At 40.8% G+C, this 21,862-nt stretch overlaps 1 protein-coding gene across 8 annotated transcripts in view; it reads left to right on the top strand.

The window, feature by feature from the left end:
- Window positions 1–21,260, top strand: part of LOC139561420 (Fc receptor-like protein 5) — a 34,073-nt gene extending 12,813 nt beyond the window's left edge. For 3 of the 8 annotated variants that reach the window (XM_071378488.1, XM_071378491.1, XM_071378490.1), the window contains 21 exons: window positions 3,387–3,431; window positions 3,596–3,865; window positions 3,986–4,264; window positions 7,492–7,776; window positions 11,506–11,790; window positions 13,588–13,860; window positions 14,037–14,306; window positions 14,406–14,726; window positions 14,822–15,100; window positions 15,275–15,523; window positions 15,742–15,858; window positions 15,976–16,000; window positions 16,073–16,167; window positions 16,436–16,486; window positions 16,596–16,679; window positions 16,970–17,032; window positions 17,160–17,234; window positions 17,657–17,719; window positions 17,999–18,073; window positions 18,492–18,554; window positions 19,893–21,260. In XM_071378488.1, coding sequence (XP_071234589.1) covers window positions 3,387–3,431; window positions 3,596–3,865; window positions 3,986–4,264; window positions 7,492–7,776; window positions 11,506–11,790; window positions 13,588–13,860; window positions 14,037–14,306; window positions 14,406–14,726; window positions 14,822–15,100; window positions 15,275–15,523; window positions 15,742–15,858; window positions 15,976–16,000; window positions 16,073–16,167; window positions 16,436–16,486; window positions 16,596–16,679; window positions 16,970–17,032; window positions 17,160–17,234; window positions 17,657–17,719; window positions 17,999–18,073; window positions 18,492–18,554; window positions 19,893–19,900 — 3,275 coding nt within the window. In that variant the 3' untranslated portion in view covers window positions 19,901–21,260. Of the gene's footprint in view, window positions 1–3,386; window positions 3,432–3,595; window positions 3,866–3,985; window positions 4,265–7,491; window positions 7,777–11,505; window positions 11,791–13,587; window positions 13,861–14,036; window positions 14,307–14,405; window positions 14,727–14,821; window positions 15,101–15,274; window positions 15,524–15,741; window positions 15,859–15,975; window positions 16,001–16,072; window positions 16,168–16,435; window positions 16,487–16,595; window positions 16,680–16,969; window positions 17,033–17,159; window positions 17,235–17,656; window positions 17,750–17,998; window positions 18,074–18,491; window positions 18,555–19,892 lie in introns of those variants that run through there. The other 5 variants (XM_071378493.1, XM_071378492.1, XR_011672131.1 and 2 more) reach the window with 5 other exon arrangements.
- The last annotated feature ends 602 nt before the right edge of the window (window positions 21,261–21,862 follow it).

The raw sequence follows: 21,862 nt of genomic DNA, 5'->3' as shown, positions 1-21,862 counted from the left end.
GGTCGGTAGTCATTTAGTTAAGTTACTCTCTCTTTCTTGGTCAAGAGGATATCTTGAATAATAATTACAGTATAAATAAACAATCACAATGTAATCATGTCAATGTGTGTCAAATATGAAAGTTAAAAACACTGTGAGACGTTCCGGGGACATCCTAACAACAAATTTTAGGGCATCACCTGTGAAATGTAGTGTTAAAAATATCCACATCTGAAACTTCACATGAAATATCATCAGAGAAGCTACGTCTGGTAAGACGAGGGGCGGGGGTGTGTCCCCGTTTGTAAATAACTGCTGGGGCACGATTTCTAATATCAAAGAAGTCTCAAGGTTTTGCTTGCCTGGGGTAGAGTACCTCATGATAATCTGTAGACCACACTATCTACCAAGAGAGTTCTCATCTATATCATTCGTAGCCATCTATTTACCACCACAAACCGATGCTGGCACTAAGACCATACTCAACGAGCTGTATAAGGCCATAAGCAAACAAGACAATGCGCATCCAGAAGCGGTGCACCTAGTGGCCGGGGACATTAATGCAGGCAAATTTAAATCCGTTTTACCACATTTTTACCAGCATGTCACATGTACAACCAGAGGGAAAAAACTCTAGACCACCTTTACTCCACACACAGAGACGCATACAAAGCTCTCCCTCTCCCTCCATTTGGCAAATCTGACCATAATTCTATCCTTCTGATCCTTCTCCTGCGTAAAAGCAAATACCAGTGACTCGATCAATAAAGAAGTGGTCAGATGAAGCAGATGCTAAGCTACAGGACTGTTTTGCTAGCACAGACTGGAAAATGTACCGGGATTCCTCAGATGGCATTGCAGAGAACACCACATCAGTCATTGGCTTCATCAATAAGTGCCACAATGACGTCATCCCCACAGTGACCATACGTACATACCCCCAACCGGAAGCCATGGATTACAGGCAACATCCGCACTGAGTTAAAGGCTATAGCTGCCGCTTTCAAGGAGCAGGACTCTAACCCGGAAGCGTATGAGAAATCCCGCTATGCCCTCCGACGAACCATCAAACAGGCAAGCGTCAATACAGGACTAAGATCGAATCGTACTACACCGGCTCGTACTACACTGGCTCTGACGCTCGTCGGATTTGGCAGGGCTTGTCAACCATTACAGTCTACAAAGGGAAGCACAGCCGAGAGCTGCCCAGTGACACTAGCCTACCAGACGAGCTAATCTACTTCTACGCTTGATTCGAGGCAAACAACACTGAAACATGCATGACTGTGATCTCGCTCTCCGCAGCCGATGTGAGTAAGACTTTAAAACAGGTCAACATTCACAAGGCCACAGGGGCAGACGGATTACCAGGGCGTGTACTGCGAGCATACGCTGAACAACTGGCAAGTGTCTTCATGACATTTTCAAACTCTCCCTGTCCGAGTCTGAAAAACCAACATGTTTTAAGCAGACCACCATAGTCCCTGCACTCAAGAACACTAAGGTAACCTGCCTAAATGACTACCGATCAGTAGCACTCAGTAGTCTGTAGCCATGAAGTGATTTGAAAGGCTGGTCATGGCTCACATCAACGCCATTATCCCAGAAACCACTCCAATTTGCATACCGCCCTAATAGATCCACAGATGATGCAATCTCTATTGTACTCCATGCTGCCCTTTCCCACCTGGACAAAAGGAACACCTATGTGAGAATGCTATTCATTGACTACAGCTCAGTGTTCAACACCACAGTGCCCTCAAAGACCATCACTAAGCTAAGGACCCTGGGACTAAACACCTCCCTCTACAACTGAATCCTGGACTTCCTGACGGGCTGCCCTCAGGTGGTAAGGGTAGGTAACAACACATCTGCCACACTGATCCTCGACACAGGCACCCCTCAGGGGTGCGTGCTCAGTCTACTCCTGTACTCCCTGTTCACTCATGACTGCACCACATCTGCAGTCCTCATGCCTCCTTGCATCATGCCTAAGGCACGTTCCCGCAGATGAGCATTGACCTTGGGCATCTTTCTTTTGGTGTTTTTCAGAGTCAGTAGACAGGGTTCTTTTGTGTCCTCATTTTTCATTACTGTGACCTTAATTGCCTACCGTCTGTAAGCTGTTAGTGTCTTAACGACTGTTCCACAGGTGCATGTTCATTAATTGTTTATGGTTCCTGGGAAACAGTGTTTAAACCCTTTACAATGAAGATCTGTGTAGTAATTTGGATTTTTACGAATTATCTTTGAAAGACAGTGTCCTGAAAAAGGGATGTTTCTTTTTTTGCTGAGTTTATATACTATAAGGTGTCAGAGGAAGGCCCAAAAAATTGTCAAAGACTCCAGTCACCCAAGTCATAGAGTATTCTCTCTGCTACCGCAAGGCAAGCCGTACCGGAGCGCCAGGTCTAGGTCCAAAAGGCTGCTTAACAGCTTCTACCCCCAAGCCATAAGACTGCTGAACAATTAATGAAATTGGAATCCAGACAATTTACATTGACATGTCTTCCCTACCATTGTTTTTACACTGCTGCTACTCAATGTTGGTTATCTATGCATAGTCACTTCACCCCTACCTACATGTACAAAATAACTCTACTACCATTCCACCGCATATTGACTTGGTACCCATACCCCCTGTATATAGCCTCATTATCGTTATTTTTATTGTGTTACTTTTTACTTGACTATTTATTACTTTAGTTAATTGAGTAAATATTTTCTTAACTCTTTCTTGAACTGCTGTCACGTTTGTTTTGATGGACGGACCAAGGTGCAGCGTGTCTTGAGATCCACATCTTTATTTAAGTGAAACTTGTAAAACAAAAACAATGACCAAGCAAACGACAAGCACATACACAAACAAACAATATCCCACAAACACAGGTGGGAAAAACAGCTGCCTAAATATGATCCCCAATTAGAGGCAACGATTACCAGCTGCCTCTCACTGGGAACCATACAAAACTCCAACATAGAAAATATAAACTAGAACACCCCCTAGTCACACCCTGACCTACTACACCATAGAGAACCAAGGGCTCTCTATGGTCAGGGTGGGACAACTGCATTGTTGGTTAAGGGCTTGTAAGTAAGCATTTCATTGTAAGGTGAAACACCTGTTGTATTTGGTGCATGTGACAAATATAATTTGATTTGATATGCGTAGTGTTCCAAAACATTTGATTTGATGTGGAATCATGTGTTTTTTCCTAATGAAGCAATTAAAAGTGATACTCTTTCAGAATGAATGGCTATTATTCATTTAAAAGTGCTAAAATCTATGTGGAAATCTCAGATTACACCTTTAAAATAAAGTACAGAAGGTATAAAGTATTTGGTAATCAGTACCTGAATATGGCATGTTGTTATTTATTGGTGCAATGTGACTTTCTTTGTTGTAGTGCTGAATACACACATCAACTCTGGACACTCTGAAGATGCTGATGGTAGATATTTGTTCTCTTCATCAAGCCTCCATCTCTTAATGCTTCTTGCTATTTCTTTATTTGTGATTTTTAAAGTTGATTTTGGCTGGACACATTTTTTGTTTTTAGTGTTTTGAAATAACATGTGTAACATAATTGTATCATGCTGGTTTGATTTTGTGCAGGAGTGGTGAAGGCTGTTCTGACCATACACCCCAACAGCTCCCAGATATTCAGGGGAGAGTCTGTCACTCTCAGATGTGACATACAGGGGGGAGGAGTCACTGAGTGGAAATACACATGGCGCAAGAATGGTAATTCTGATTCCTCCAGTACGAAGAATGAACATGAGGTCAGTGCAGCTGAGTTTTCCCACAGTGGTGACTACAGATGTCTGGGTTCACATCAGCAGCAGGATTCTAAATGGAGTGATGCAGTCAGACTGACAGTGACACGTACGTCATCTTATCTCTCATTTACATAAGTGCCTCCAATCTCATAACCACTTGACATTGGACACAATTTTAAGGATGCTGTTCAGTTGTTTTAAAAACATCTGTTGTGTATTTCCTCAGCTCTGCCCAAAGCTACACTGACTGTAAAACCCAACCCTGTGTTCCCTGGAGAGACAGTTACTCTGACATGTTCAGTAGGGTCTGACAGTAGCTGGAGCTATCAGTGGTACAAAGACAGGAATTATAATGTAGTATCCCAGTCTGGTTACAGTAACAATGGAGTCTCTCACATCAGTAGAGCTGGTGTGTCTGACCAGGGTCAGTACTGGTGTGAAGGGAACAGAGTGTCTAGACCCACATCTTCACAACCAAGTGATCCTGTCACTCTCACTGTAGAAGGTTAGTTACTTTGTTGTGCTTTATTGATGTTGTTGACTATTTATAATGAGTCAATCAAAGTCTGCATGTCAGAATTCTTAGTTACAGTGAGTTCTTAAATGATTGGGACAGTGAAACATTTTCTGTTGTTCTGTTAAGCAATAACAAACATATTGTTAATTTAGTTTAGAACAGAGTCATTGCTTATACACCTATTTCTATTGAAACGAGTCTGTCCTGTACACTGACTCATAAACTTCATGTTTGAATATAAAGGAAAACATTTGTATAGAGGTTTCATCTTTGTATCTGTGCATTTATGATGTCTGTTACAACAAGGGTAGCACCATAGAGGATATCTATGTGTTAATGTTGCATGTGCCCTAATCTACCAACTGTTACAGAGGAACCCGTGTGGGTAGTGGACAAGTGCACACTTCAGGAAAAAGAGTAGAGTATTGAGATGTATAGCCAACAGGGGGGCTCCAACCCTCCAAGACCCAAAACATTGACATCTATTTGACCAAAACACTACTATTACTATATACTACTCTACTGTACTATACTGTACTGTACCCTACTCTATTGTACTCTACTCTATTGTACTGTACTCTACTGAACTGTACCCTAATCTACTGTATTACTATTGTAGTGTGCTCTACTGAACTCTATCCTACTCTATTGCACTGTGCTCTACCGACCTGTACCCTACTCTATTGTACTGTGCTCTACTGAACTGTACCCTACTCTATTGTACTGTGCTCTACTGAACTGTACCCTACTCTATTGTACTGTGCTCTACTGTACTGTACCCTACTCTATTGTACTGTGCTCTACTGAACTCTACCCTACTCTATTGAACTGTGCTCTACCAACCTGTACCCTACTCTATTGTACTGTCCTCTACTGAACTGTACCCTACTATATTGTACTGTGCTCTACTGTACTGTACCCTACTCTATTGTACTGTGCTCTACTGAACTGTACCCTACTCTATTGTACTCTACTTAAATGTATTGTACTGTCCTCTACTGAACTGTACCCTGCTCTACTGTACTGTACTCTACTCTACTGAACTGTACTCTACTATATTGTACTGTACTGTACTGTACCCTAAACTACTGTACTGTGCTCTACTGAACTGTACCCTACTCTATTGTACTGTGCTCAACTGAACTGTACCCTACTCTATTGTACTGTGCTCTACTGAACTGTACCCTAATCTACTGTACTGTGTTCTACTGAACTGTACCCTACTGTACTTGTATTGTGCTCTACCGTGCTGTTCCATACTCCATTGTACTGTGCTCTACTGAAGTGTACCCTGCTCTACTGTACTGTGCTGTACCCTAATCTATTGAACTGTACTCTACTGCACTGTACCCTACAATACTGTACTCTTGTTGAACGTATTGTACTGTGTTCTATTGAACTGGACCCTACTCTATTGTACTGTGTTCTACTGAACTGTACCCTACTCTGTTGTGCTGTGCTCAACTGAACTGTACCCTACTCTACTGTACTCTACTTGAATGTATTGTACTGTGTTCTAATGTATTGTACTTTACTGTACTGTACCCTACTCTACTGTACTCTACTTACTGTACTCTACTATGCTCTGCTGTACTGTACGGTGTTCTACTGTACTGTACTCAAGTTTACTCTACTTGAGTTTCTTACAATTTAAGAAAGGGTCCATGGGCTCAGGATCTAGTGATCTTGGTCTTGACACTACTCAGGATCTAGTGGTCTTGGTCTTGAGACCACTTGGGATCTAGTGGTCTTGGTCTTGAGACCACTTGGGATCTAGTGGACTTGGTCTTGAGACAACTCGGGATCTCGTGGTCTTGGTCTTGAGATCACTCGGGATCTAGTGGTTTTGGTTTTGAGACAACTCAGGATCTAGCGGTCTTGGTCTTGAGACTACTCAGGATCTAGCGGTCTTGGTCTTGAGACCACTCAGGATCTAGTGGTCTTGGTCTTGAGATCACTCAAGATCCCTCACATTTGGTCTTTATCTTGTTATGGTCCCAATTCACTGGTTCTGGATAGTGTGGACCAATGTTCTGGTCTAAAACTTGGTTTACAAACCATAGGCAACACATGGACTTAGATAGACATTGCATCATTGTCTACCTGTATGTCCCATTATGGCATCTGTGGGAGCATGAGCAGCTTCATAGAGGCCATCTCCATTTAGACATCGTCAATTGTCTTCTTCTACTATTTCTATGAGTTGGTAAACAAACAGAAAGGGTTCACACTGCCACCTAGTGTGTTGTTTGAACTGGTAAAAAGTCAAGGTTGGCGATTTACTGCCACCTGCAGTTATGGAATGTTTACTCACAAGTATAATTAATTGGCTATCCCCTTGACGACCTGAATGGAATTATGTGATCCTTTCTTAACCCATAGGAAGTCCAACCCAGTTGAATACTTCAAAATTGTGAAAGCCCTCAATTGTGCTGCCCATGCTAAAACATGCTTTTGGGCACTAGAGTCCTCTATCTTTCTCTATGAGGCAACCCAATTGGAGGAAGACAATACTCTCTGATCATTGGCTGATCTCTCCCAAACCATAGGAATCCCCACCCAGTTGATTACTTTTAAATGGTGGAAGCCGTCAATGGCAATGTTTATAGTAAAATTAGTTTTATCCTTCTAGGGTTCTCTTTTTACCTCTATTTTTGAAACCTTACACCAAAACACCTGCTATTTTGCCAAAATAATGATAGGAAAAGTGATAAACATCTAACAACATAATTAATCTGATGCATAAGTAATTAAATCAAACAACATGTTCCAGATTCATACAATCAACATTGACAAACTGACTTGTTAGACAGGTGGCATCCTATGACGGTATCGCGTTGAAAGTCACTGAGCTCTTCAGTAAGGCCATTCTACTGCCAATGTTTGTCCATGGAGATTGCATGGCTGTGTGCTTGATTTTATACACATGTCAGCAACGGGTGTGGCTGAAAAAGCCGAATCCACTAATTTGAAGGGGTGTCCACATACTTTTGCATATATAGTTTATATGTCTAAAATAATACTTACCGTACTACTTACTGAAGTCAGATCATACTTTGGAAAGATTGTTGCTCTGACTGCATTTGTCTTTATATAAATGTATGTAAATTCTAACTGAATGGAGTCAACATATGTAAAATATACTTTTATCACAATGTTACAGCATCAGCTGAATTACCAGGCAGGTATCCAGATGTTTTGTGTTATTTTCACAGCTCTTCCCAAAACTACTCTGACTGTGAAGCCAAACCCTGCATACACTGGAGAGAAAGTTACTCTGACGTGTTCAACGCGGCCTGACAGTAGCTGGAACTATCAGTGGTACAAAGACTGGAATTATAATGTAGTGTCCCAGTCTGTCAGACACACTATACCAGGAGACACCTTCACCATCAGTAGAGCTGCTGAGTCTGACAAGGGTCAGTACTGGTGTGAAGGGAACAGAGTGTCTAGACCCACATCTTCACAACCAAGTGATCCTGTCACTCTCACTGTAAAAGGTGAGTTACTTTGTGTTTTTGTCATAAAGATGGCCACTATTTATATTGTGTCAGAATTCTTAGTTAAAGTGTTGGGACAGTGTTGGGACAGTGTTGTTCTGTGAAGTCTCCAAACTCCAAAGCAATAACAAACATATTGTTAAATTAGTTTAGTACAGAGTAATTGTTTATACACATACTTTCTATGGAGAGGAGTCTGTCCTGTACACTGACTCCTAAACTTGATGTTTGAACATAAAGGAAAACATTTATATAGAGGTTTCATCTTTGTATCTGTGCCATTATGGTGTCTGTTACTACTACTGTACTGTACCCTTCTCTACTGTACTCAACTGTACTGTACCCTACTCTTTTGCACTGTGCTCAACTGAACTGTTTCCTACTGTACTGTACCCTACTCTACAGTGCTCTACTGAACTGTACTCTACCCTACTCTACTGTACTGTGCTGTACTCTACCCTACTCTACACTACTGTACTGTACTGTGCTCTATTGTACTGTACTGCACACTACTCTACTGTACTGTGCTCTACTGAACTATTCCATACTCTATTGCACTGTGCTCAACTGAACTGTACTCTACTGTACTGTACGCTACTCTATTGTACTGTACTGTACTGTAATGTACCCTACTCTATTGTACTGTGCTCAACTGAACTGTATACTTTTGTACTGTACTCTACTGTACTGTACCCTACTCTATTGTATTGTGCTCAACTGAACTGTATACTTTTGTACTGTACTCTACTGTACTGTACTGTACCCTACGCTATTGTACTGTACTCTACTGAACTGTACCCTACTCTATTGTACTGTGTTCTACTGAACTGTACCATACTCTGTTGTACTGTGTTCTACTGAACTGTACCCTACTCTATTGTACTCTACTGTACTGTACCCTACTCTATTGTACCGTACCCTACTGACCTGTACCGTACTCTATTGTACTGTACCCTACTGACCTGTACCCTACTCTATTGTACTGTGTTCTACTGAACTGTACCCTGCGCTACTGTACTGTACTCTACTGAACTGTACCCTACTCTATTGTACTGTGTTCTACTGAACTGTACCCTACTCTATTGTACTCTTGTTGAACGTATTGTACTGTGTTCTATTGAACTGGACCATACTCTATTGTACTGTGTTCTACTGAACTGTTCCCTTCTCTGCTGTACTCTACTTGAATGTCTTGAACTGTGCTCCACTGAACTGAACCCTACTCTATTGTACTGTGCTCCACTGAACTGTCCCCTACTCTATTGTACTGTGCTCCACTGAACTGTACCCTACTCTATTGTACTATACTCTAATATACTGTACCCTACTCTACTGTACTGTGTTCTGCTGAACTGTACCCTACTCTATTGTACTATACTCTACTGTACTGTACCCTACTCTACTGTACTGTGTTCTGCTGAACTGTACCCTACTCTACTGTACTATACTCTACTGTACTGTACCCTACTCTACTGTACTGTGTTCTGCTGAACTGTACCCTACTTTGTTGTGCTGTGTTCTACTGAACTGTACCCTACTCTATTGTACTATACTCTACTGTACTGTACCCTACTCTACTGTACTGTGTTCTGCTGAACTGTACCCTACTCTACTGTACTATACTCTACTGTACTGTACCCTACTCTACTGTACTGTGTTCTGCTGAACTGTACCCTACTCTATTGTACTATACTCTACTGTACTGTACCCTACTCTACTGTTCTGTGTTCTGCTGAACTGTACCCTACCTTACTGTACTATACTCTACTGTACTGTACCCTACTCTACTGTACTGTGCTCAACTGAACCGTACCCTGTACTGTACTGTGTTCTACTGTACTGTACTCAAGTTTACTCTACTTGAGTTTCTTATAATTTAAGAAAGGGCCCATGGGCTCAGGATCTAGTGGTCTTTGTTTTGAGACCACTCAGGATCTAGTGGTCTTGGTCTTGAGATCACTCAGGATCTAGTGGTCTTGGTCTTGAGACCACTCAGGATCTAGTGGTCTTGGTCTTGAGATCACTCGGGATCTAGTGGTCTTGGTCTTGAGATCACTCGGGATCTAGTGGTCTTGGTCTTGAGATCACTCAGGATCTAGTGGTCTTGGTCTTGAGATCACTCGGGATCTAGTGGTCTTTGTCTTGAGACAACTCAGGAGCTAGTGGTCTTGGTCTTCAGATCACTCAGGATCTAGTGGTCTTTGTCTTGAGATCACTGAGGATCTAGTGGTCTTGGTTTTGAGACCCCTCAGGATCTAGTGGTCTTGGTCTTGAGATCACTCAGGATCTAGTGGACTTGGTCTTGAGATCACTCAGGATCTAGTGGTCTTGGTCTTGAGACCACTCAGGATCTAGTGGTCTTGGTCTTGAGACCACTCAGGATCTAGTAGTCTTGGTCTTGAGACCACTCAGGATCTAGTGGTCTTGGTCTTGAGACCACTCAGGATCTAGTGGTCTTGGTCTTGAGACCACTCAAGAACACATACATTTGGTCTTTATCTTGCTATTGTCTCATTTCACTGGTTCTGGATAGTGGGACCAATGTTCTGGTCTAAAACTTAATTTACAAACCATAGGCAACACATGGACTTAGATAGACATTGCATCATTGTCTACCTGTATGTCCCATTATGGCATATGTGAGAGCATGGTCAGCTTCATTGAGGCCATCTCCATTTAGAAATTGTCAATTGTCTTCTTCTACTATTTCTATGAGTTGGTAAACCAACAGAAAGGGTTCACACTGCCACCTAGTGTGTTGTTTGAACTGGTAAAAAGTCAAGGTTGGTGATTTACTGCCACCTGCAGTTATGGAATGTTTACTCACAAGTATAATTAATTGGCTATCCCCTTGACGACCTGAATGGAATTATGTGATCCTTTCTTAACCCATAGGAAGTCCAACCCAGTTGAATACTTAAAAATTGTGAAAGTCCTCAATAGTGCTGCCCATGCTAAAACATGCTTTTGGGAACTGGAGTCCTCTATCTTTCTCTATGAGGCAACCCAATTGGAGGAAGACAATGCTCTCTGATCATTGGCTGATCACTCCCAAACCATAGGAATCCCAATCTAGTTGATTACTTTTAAATGGTGGAAGCCGTCGATGGCAATGTTTATAGTAAAATTAGTTTTATCCTTCTAGGGTTCTCTTTTTACCTCTATTTTTGAAACCTTACACCAAAACACCTTCTATTTTGCCAAAATAATGGTAGGAAAAGTGATAAACATCTAACAACATAATTAATCTGATGCATAAGTAATTAAATCAAACAACATGTTCCAGATTCATACAATCAACATTGACAAACTGACTTGTTAGACAGGTGGCATCCTATGACGGTATCGCGTTGAAAGTCACTGAGCTCTTCAGTAAGGCCATTCTACTGCCAATGTTTGTCCATGGAGATTGCATGGCTGTGTGCTTGATTTTATACACATGTCAGCAACGGGTGTGGCTGAAAAAGCCGAATCCACTAATTTGAAGGGGTGTCCACATACTTTTGCATATATAGTTTATATGTCTAAAATAATACTTACCGTACTACTTACTGAAGTCAGATCATACTTTGGAAAGATTGTTGCTCTGACTGCATTTGTCTTTATATAAATGTATGTAAATTCTAACTGAATGGAGTCAACATATGTAAAATATACTTTTATCACAATGTTACAGCATCAGCTGAATTACCAGGCAGGTATCCAGATGTTTTGTGTTTATTTTCACAGCTCTTCCCAAAACTACTCTGACTGTGAAGCCAAACCCTGCATACACTGGAGAGAAAGTTACTCTGACGTGTTCAGCGCGGTCTGACAGTAGCTGGAACTATCAGTGGTACAAAGACTGGAATTATAATGTAGTGTCCCAGTCTGTCAGACACACTATACCAGGAGACACCTTCACCATCAGTAGAGCTGCTGAGTCTGACAAGGGTCAGTACTGGTGTGAAGGGAACAGAGTGTCTAGACCCACATCTTCACAACCAAGTGATCCTGTCACTCTCACTGTAAAAGGTGAGTTACTTTGTGTTTTTGTCATAAAGATGGACACTATTTATATTGTGTCAGAATTCTTAGTTAAAGTGTTGGGACAGTGTTGGGACAGTGTTGTTCTGTGAAGTCTCCAAACTCCAAAGCAATAACAAACATATTGTTAAATTAGTTTAGTACAGAGTAATTGTTTATACACATACTTTCTATGGAGAGGAGTCTGTCCTGTACACTGACTCCTAAACTTCATGTTTGAACATAAAGGAAAACTTTTATATAGAGGTTTCATCTTTGTATCTGTGCCATTATGGTGTCTGTTACTACTACTGTACTGTACCCTTCTCTACTGTACTCAACTGTACTGTACCCTACTCTATTGTACTGTGCTCAACTGAACTGTACCCTACTCTTTTGCACTGTGCTCAACTGAACTGTACTCTACTGTACTGTACCCTACTCTACAGTGCTCTACTGAACTGTACTATACCCTACTCTACTGTACTGTGCTGTACTCTACCCTACTCTACTGTACTCTACTGTACTGTACCCTGCTCTATTGTACTGTACTGCACACTACTCTACTGTACTGTGCTCTACTGAACTGTACTCTACTGTACTGTACGCTACTCTACTGTACTGTACTGTACTCTACTGTACTGTACCCTACTCTATTGTACTGTGCTCTGAACTGTACTGTACTCTACTGTACTGTACCCTACTCTATTGTATTGTGCTCAACTGAACTGTATACTTTTGTACTGTACTCTACTGTACTGTACTGTGCTCAACTGAACTGTACCCTACTCTATTGTACCTGTACACTACTCTACTGTACCCTACTCTACTGAACTGTACCCTACTCTATTCTATTGTGCTCTACTGAACTGTACCCTACTCTATTGTACTGTACTCTACTGAACTGTACCCTACTCTATTGTACTGTGCTCTACTGAACTGTACCCTACTCTATTGTACTGTACTCTACTGAACTGTACCCTACTCTATTGTACTGTACTCTACTGAACTGTACCCTACTCTATTGTACTGTACTCTACTGAACTGTACCCTACTCTATTGTACTGTCCTCTACTGAACTGTACCCTACTCTATACTGTGACGAACTGTGCTCTACTGAACTCTACCATACTCTGTTGTTCTGGGCTCTACTGAACTGTACCCTACTCCTCTGTACTTTACTTGAATATATTGTACTGTGTTCTACTCTACTGTACCCTACTCTATTGACCTGTGCTCAACTGAACTGTACCCTACTCTTTTGTACTGTACTGAACTGTACCCTTCTGTACTATGCTCTACTGAACTGTACCCTGCTCTATTGTACTGTACTCTACTGAACTCTTCCCAACTCTATTGTACTGTGCTGAACTGAACTGTAGAGCCAAACCCTGTGTTCCCTGGAGAGACAGTTACTCTGACGTGTTCAGTAGGGTCTGACAGTAGATGGAGCTATCAGTGGTACAAAGACAGGAATTATAATGTACTGTCCCAGTCTGTCAGACACACTATAACAGGAGACACCCTCACCATCAGTAGAGTTACTGAGTCTGACCAGGGTCTCTACTGGTGTCAGGGAGAGAGAAGATCCAGACCCACATCTTCATCCATCAGTAGAGTTACTGAGTCTGACCAGGGTCTCTACTGGTGTCAGGGAGAGAGAAGTTTCAGACCCACATCTTCATCCATCAGTGATGATGTCACTGTTACTGTGAATAGTGAGTCTTTTAGTTGTTGTGGTTGTTTTTGTTGTTGTTGTTGTTGTTGTTGTTATCTTACCATTCAAACCCATTGAAATACCAACAGATAATCAGCCGTCGACTACACTGACTTCAGACAAGGAGGACGTATTCACAGGAGACAGTGTGACACTGAGCTGTACTGTAGAGTCTTCTGGATGGAAGTTTTACTGGTACAGACACAGACCAGACTCTACACCAGTACCCACAACCTCTGGATACTCCAACACACTCAGCTGGGTCAGTGTCTCTGATGGAGGACAGTACTGGTGCAGAGCTGGGAGAGGATACCCAGTCTACTACACCCTGTACAGTGACCCAGTCCAGATAAACATTACTGGTGAGATTAAAACAGTTTTATGATAAATGGTAAATTATGATAAATTATTTTATATAGATAGACGGTAATCTATGGTATAATATTTTGTCTGTTTACTGTATCACAACAATGATAGATAACTTGAAGCTATATTGCAACTGTTTATTCAGTTAGTTGTCTGTGTTGTGTCTGTGCAGAGAGACCTGTTTCTGTTCTGACCCTCCAACCCAACTGGACCCAGATATTCATTAGAGAGACAGTTACTATGAGATGTGACATACAGGGAGGAGGAGACACTGACTGGCAGTATGAGTGGTATATGAATGGTTATTCAGTCTACTCCAACACAAAGCCTGAGTACAGAATCAGTCCTGTCTACAGGCCTAACAGTGGTTCATATACCTGTGAGGGTGTAAAGGGAAACAAGTTCTCCAGGATCAGTGAGGCTGTACAGCTGACAGTGTCTGGTAAGTCTATCTAGTGTCTGGTAAGTATAAAATAAATTGGGTTCACTAGAATACTTTCTAAGTCTGAAAGGTTGAAACCTGTCCTCTATCAAATCACAGATCAACCCCAACCTGTCCTGAGTATCTCTCATCAGTGGCTGAACCCTGGAGACTCAGTGACTCTGAGCTGTGGGGTTAAAGAGTTGTCTACAGACTGGAGGTTCTCCTGGTACAGGACTGTTCCCTACAGAGCTGGGTTACCCTCCCTATCAGACAAGTCTTACTCTCTACAGCCCCTATCTGACAATGTGACTAGTGAAGACTCCTACACTCTGATCCCTGCTGGTCCTACTCCCACAGGAGGATATGTGTGTAGAGCTGGGAGAGGAGACCCAGTCTATGATACACTCTACAGTGAACCTCAGTTTCTCTGGTCAGGAGGTAACCAACTGTATTGAAACTGTATTGAATCATATTTAAGTCACCCTCATGTGTCTATATAACTATAGGTTTGTCTCTGTCTCTCTTTGTTTCAGATCTGCAGCCTTCAGTGTCTCTTACAGTAAATCCCAACAGAACTCAACACTTTAGATCAAAGTCTCTCTCACTGAGCTGTGAGCTGAAGGGGAACTCTACTGGATGGAGACTGAAGAGATACACAGAGACAGCATGGCCATCAGAGTGTCCATCTACCTGGAGATCAATAACAGAATCCACCTGCACCATCACATCATTGGACACATGGTACAGTGGAGTGTTCTGGTGTGAGTCTGGATCAGGAGAGTACAGTAACGCTGTCAACATCACAGTGAACGGTACGTCTATTGTACAACATTCACTAGCGTTTTTACATTTCAATGCATAATGTTATGTTTCATTCTGTAACTGAATGATTGCATGTCATAAAATAAAATACAAGCTCATATGATGTTGAAGTATTGTGAGTGATGATTCCATAATTACAGTATTATCTATATTATGTTACACAGATGGTGATGTGATCCTGGAGAGCCCTGTCCATCCCGTGACTGAAGGAGACTCTGTAACTCTGACCTGTACATTTAGATATCAGGAAACAAATCCTAACCCCAAGACTGATTTCTACAAAGATGGAGAACTCATCAAGAATGAGACCACAGGAGAGATGACCATCCCTACAGTATCCAAGTCAGATGAAGGATTCTATAAGTGTAAATCTGGACAAGGAGAATCACCAGAGAGCTGGGTGACAGTGAGAGGTGAGAAAACGTTTATCATCACAACTTAGTTACCTTTTTATTATCTGTGTGAAAAACATGTGATTTAAGTGTTGATGTTAATGTAGTTTGGGATTTGCACTCTCCTAGAAAATATGATCTGTCAACTAAATTGTGAAAAGACGGGCCAGCCTGCTTTCTTTTCATGCTCTGTACTCTTAACCTATATAACCTCTCTATCTGTCATGTTCTCTCTCCAGTCGTAGCTCCTGGATCCTCTACATCAGTCCTAGTAGGAGTGGTTGTGGGTGTGCTTGTTGCTGGTGTTCTACTGGTCATTCTCCTGGTCCTGCTTGTTCGATATAAAAACAGAAAAGGTGAGACTTTTTAAATGTATCAGTTAATATTATTATGTTTAGGATAAAAATGTCTAAATAAAAATGTAAATAGTTGGAGAAAGTTCAGTACATAACACAATGTGTTTGTCATTACAGGTTCCTGTTTCAACAGAACATTCTGGTGAGTACACCTGTCTCTCAACCATATTGATACGTACAGTATAACATCTTCTCTGTGCTTCTCTCCCTGTAGGCCCCCTCAGCCCCAGAGCACCAACCAGGACCCCCAACAGGACCAAGGATCTACCCAGGGCCAGGCTCCTGATACTGTTTATACATGTCTACATGGTCAGTCTCTCAGCCCAGACCTCTACCAGTCTCCTCTCTGTAAACTCATACACTGACTCATCAACATGCACTTTTTATAACAACCAGCTTTGGGGACAAAATCATTTAAATTCCGGTCAATTCAGAAAGTAAACCAAATTCATTATACTTCCTGAATTGACTGGTATTTAAATGGAATTGATCCCATTGATCTCAATTGATCCCTAGTCAAGCTTAGGATAACCAACCTAAAAACCAAAACAAAATATCTTTCTTCTTTGACCAACAGGTGACACTAACATCTACGATACGATCAATCCCTCAGACCACCATGATAATGGTAGTGTAATGTAATGTTTTCAGTATGAATGTGTAGTAGTGTGCTGCTCTTCATTTAATATGACATGTAGAGTTTGACTAAGTGGAGGTGTTTGTGTATTATGTCTCAGATGCTGCTGGTGCTTCTGCTGCTGGACCAAGTCATGTGACTTACGCCCAGATTCAACTGAAGAAATTGGACAAGAAAAAGAAAGGTGACTCTCAACTGTGACATATGTAGCAGTGTATCCCAGAGGGAAAAATCATCTAATGTAATTGTACTGAAAAGAGTTGTGTGAGAAAATGTCGCTATGATTTGAGAACTGAAATACTGATGGTTGTTGTTGCTGGCTATCCTTGTATATTCTGCAACAATTGGCTCTTGAGACTGTTCTGTCATTTTTTTTCATGGCAATTCACTACAAAACTGTAATCTACATTTCATGTAGATGTGTGTACATAAATATATATTTACAAATTCTCTGCTCTTCCTCCTTCTCCTCAGAAAAGAGAAATTATCCTGAAGAAAATCCAGTCTACTCTGAGGTGAAGACAGGGAAAGCCACAGGTAAGACTCATTCTATAGGTTGGCAGTCATTAAAACCTTAATTCATAATTTCTGAGTTTGGGACGAGGAGGCAGAATATGCAATAATCTAAGTCCTTCATTTGTTGACTGGAAATGTCCATTGTCAGCAGCAGCTGGACCTGTTGCTGTGACCTATGCTGAGGTTGACCTCCAAAAGAAGACCAAAGCCAAGAAGAAGAGAAGTAAGTCTGGATATCCCTCCCTCCATATTCCCCTTATCAGAACCTCATATCTCTTTGACCCCATATTGAATAATTGTATAAATTATTCTGTACTTAACTGTATATTATTCTGTTTATTATTCTAGATATTAATCTGTATATAACTTCATATTACTCTCTATGTAACTCTATATTATTCCATATATAACTGTATGTTAGTCCATAAATAACTGTATAGAACTGTATATTACTCTGTATATTATTCCATATATAACTCTATATTACTCTGTGTGTAACTGTATATTATTCCATATATAACTGTATAGAACTGTATATTATTCTGTATATAACTGTATTATTCCGTAAATAACTGTACACTATTCTTTATATTATTCTGTATATAACTGTTATATTATTCTGATGTGTTATCCTCACCCCTATAGAAACAGCAACCCCACCTGAGGCAGAATCTGTCTATTCTCTAGTGAAGCCATACACAGCCCCCGGTAAGACTACATCAACAATCTATTAAACGGGTATGAAACTATATCTAAGTATGTCCTAACAAATTGGTGAGAAAACGTTTCTGATCACGTTACCTTTTTATCATCAGTGTGATGAACTATGGATTATAGTGTTGATGTTAACATACGTTTGGATTTGCACTCTCAAACCAAATATTATTTTGCAACTAAATTGTCTGAAGATACAGGCCGGCCAATTGGAAAGCAGAATATGCATTAAGCTAATTCCTTCATTTGTTGACTGTAAATGTCCATTGTCAGCAGCAGCTGGACCTGTTGATGTAACCTATGCTGATGTTGATCTCCAAAAGAAGAACAAAGCCAAGAAGAAGAGAGGTAAGACTGGACATCCCTCCCTCCATATTCCCCTTATCAGAACCTCGTAACTCTTTGACCCCATATTGAAAAGCTGGATATTATTCTGTATATCATTCTGTATATGTCTGTATATTATTCTGTACAGTGTTCTGTATATAACTGAAATATGATTCTGTATATTATTATGTCCATAACTGCTATATTATTCTGTATATTATTCTGTATATATCTGTATATTATTCTGTACAGTGTTCTGTAAATAACTGTATATTATTCTGCATATTATTCTGTATATTATTCTGTATATAAGTGTATATATTTCTATATATTACTCTGTATATATCATTGTAATATTCTGCGTATTATTATGTATATATCTGTATATTATTCTGTATATAAGTGTATATTATTATGTATATAACCCTGTCCTCTATAGAAAGAGCAACCCCGCCAGAGACAGATTCAGTCTATTCTCGATTGAAGCCACGCTCATGCCCCGGTAAGACTAATAGCCATATATTATTGATACTAAAATTATATAACAGAAAGGGAAAGGGGGATACCTAGTCAGTTGTCCAACTGAATGTATTCAAATATAAATATGGAACTAATGTTCTGATGTCAAATTCTAATGTATCTATTTAAAGTATGTCTCTATGTTTTATTCTTAGGAGTTTGTTTTACTGCATGCAGGTCCTTGCGGGAGATGGAGGGATAAATAACTTTGTGTGGTGATATGTTACAGGTCCTTGAGGGAGATGGAGGGATAAATAACTTTGTGTGGTGATATGTTACAGATCATTGAGGGAGATGGAGGGATACATAACTTTGTGTGGTGATATGTTACAGGTCCTTGAGGGAGATGGAGGGATAAATAACTTTGTGTGGTGATATGTTACAGGTCCTTGAGGGAGATGGAGGGATAAATAACTTTGTGTGGTGATATGTTACAGGTCCTTGAGGGAGATGGAGGGATACATAACTTTGTGTGGTGATATGTTACAGGTCCTTGAGGGAGATGGAGGGATACATAACTTTGTGTGGTGATATGTTACAGGTCCTTGAGGGAGATGGAGGGATAAATAACTTTGTGTGGTGATATGTTACAGGTCCTTGAGGGAGATGGAGGGATAAATAACTTTGTGTGGTGATATGTTACAGGTCCTTGAGGGAGATGGAGGGATAAATAACTTTGTGTGGTGATATGTTGCAGGTCCTTGAGGGAGATGGAGGGATAAATAACTTTGTGTGGTGATATGTTGCAGGTCCTTGAGGGAGATGGAGGGATAAATAACTTTGTGTGGTGATATGTTACAGGTCCTTGAGGGAGATGGAGGGATACATAACTTTGTGTGGTGATATGTTACAGGTCCTTGAGGGAGATGGAGGGATAAATAACTTTGTGTGGTGATATGTTACAGGTCCTTGAGGGAGATGGAGGGATACATAACTTTGTGTGGTGATATGTTACAGGTCCTTGAGGGAGATGGAGGGATAAATAACTTTGTGTGGTGATATGTTACAGGTCCTTGAGGGAGATGGAGGGATAAATAACTTTGTGTGGTGATATGTTACATGTCCTTGAGGGAGATGGAGGGATACATAACTTTGTGTGGTGATATGTTACAGGTCCTTGAGGGAGATGGAGGGATAAATAACTTTGTGTGGTGATATGTTACAGGTCCTTGAGGGAGATGGAGGGATAAATAACTTTGTGTGGTGATATGTTACAGGTCCTTGAGGGAGATGGAGGGATAAATAACTTTGTGTGGTGATATGTTACAGGCCCTTGAGGGAGATGGAGGGATAAATAACTGTGTGTGGTGATATGTTACAGGTCCTTGAGGGAGATGGAGGGACACTTCATCAGAGGAGGAGCAGGATAAACCTGGGAATATGGATTATGCACACACACACACACGCAAGCGCACTCACACATACACATAAGGATTTATATGTATATATAACAACATATATATTTTATTGAATGATGGTTTAACTGTGTATAACTGCAACAGCTTTTTAAACAATGATATGGTGTAAAGATGATGGATCTTATCTGCAGCTACAGTAATTGTATAAAAATGTAAAAAAAATAACTATACATTTTGAGAGTAATGGAACTGGAAGGGATGATGGATGATCAGGGAAGCAGATCTGATGACACAGAGGTCTGAGGAAGCATTGATGGTCTGATGATACTATGAACAGAGGAGGGAGCCGGTCAGAATAGAAAGACAGTCAGTGTCCGTAGCTTCAGCAGCGCACCATGCTGTCCCCTCATGTCCTCTGTGCTCTGGCCTGGTGATGGTTAGCTTAGCTTAGCCACTCCTCTCCACTAACTCTATGTAACTCCCACTTGGGTGATGCTATTATGCTGCCATAAAGATGCTGGAAGAATAACATTAGCAGTCAGAGTAGCTTATCCACTAGTCCCAGTTATCTCCTCATGCAGTCCTCTCACGTCTTCTGCTTCTCTCCAGTGTTGTGGCATTCTAGTCCATTCACAGCCAAACAGTCTCCAAGCTAGCTTGTTAGTTAGCAATTGAGCCAAAACTGGCAAATTCGAACTTTAAAATCATTATTGATGACCAATTAATTATGGATTCTAAATGACCAATCAAAAAGCTGATAGAAAAATGGCACTACAAATAAACTTAAAGGCCCAATGCAGTCAAATGTGATTTTCCTATGTTTTATATCCACTGAGTATACCAGACATTAGGAACACCTACCTAATATTCAGGTTCCCCTTCCCACTCAGACCACTACCAGACATTCATAGCATCACTCTTGTTTGACAAATTGCTCTTTGCTTAGAAACTATTTTTTTATTTTTTTTACCACAATCACAGTAAGATTCTTACTTGTTACCCAGAAATGATTTGATTGAGATAAAAGTGGCTGCATTGGACCTTTAAAAACCACTAAATATGATTAAATATACAAAACATTTATGGGAGCGATCATCCATGGCTTCCATAGCGGCACCATCATACTTTGTATTTATTGTTTATGTTGTCAATGTCTGAAATGTATTATCTTTGATTCATTATTTCTGTCATTCCATGATATAATAACATATTTCTTTAGGAATTTTACAGAATATTATCAGTATTATACATGTTTTTTTTTATTCAACTGTACTTTTTGAATATCTTTGCATTGCGCTTTTTTAATAAACGTAAGTTTTTCATCCACAAGATAGAATGAGTGGATGTTGTCATCATTGTCAACTCTTCCATACAACCTGCTTTGTCCAGCCCTCCCTTCAGCCTAATCAAGTTATTGGGCTCGTCAACGTGTGAGTGAAAGGGTCAATCTGTGATTGGTACATCCATTTTGTGACTTTTAAATTAAAGACATGCTCTGGAAATTTGGAGTCTACAAAGTACACTGCCTGACCAAAAGCATGTGGACACCTGAACATCGTTGAACATCTCATTCCATAATCATAGGCATTAATATGGACTTGGTCCCCCCTTTGCTCCTCCACTCTTCTGGGAAGGCTTTCCACTAGATGTTGGAACATTGCTGCCGGCACTTGTTTCCATTCAGCCACAAGAGCATTAGTGAGGCCGGGCACTGATGTTGGCCGATTAGGCCTGGCTCACAGTCGGCGTTCTAATTCATCCCAAAGGTGTTTGATGGGGTTGAGGTCAGGGCTCTGTGCAGGCCAGTCAAGTTCTTACACACCGATCTCGACAAAACATTTCTGTATGGACCTCACTTTGTGCACGGGCGCATTGTCGTGCTGAAACAGGAAAGGGCCTTCCCCAAACTGTTGCCACAAAGTTGGAAGCACAG

Source organism: Salvelinus alpinus, chromosome 31, assembly GCF_045679555.1.
Source record: "Salvelinus alpinus chromosome 31, SLU_Salpinus.1, whole genome shotgun sequence".
NCBI classification, from domain to species: Eukaryota; Metazoa; Chordata; class Actinopteri; order Salmoniformes; family Salmonidae; genus Salvelinus; species Salvelinus alpinus.
This window is presented reverse-complemented; position numbering and strand designations above follow the sequence as displayed.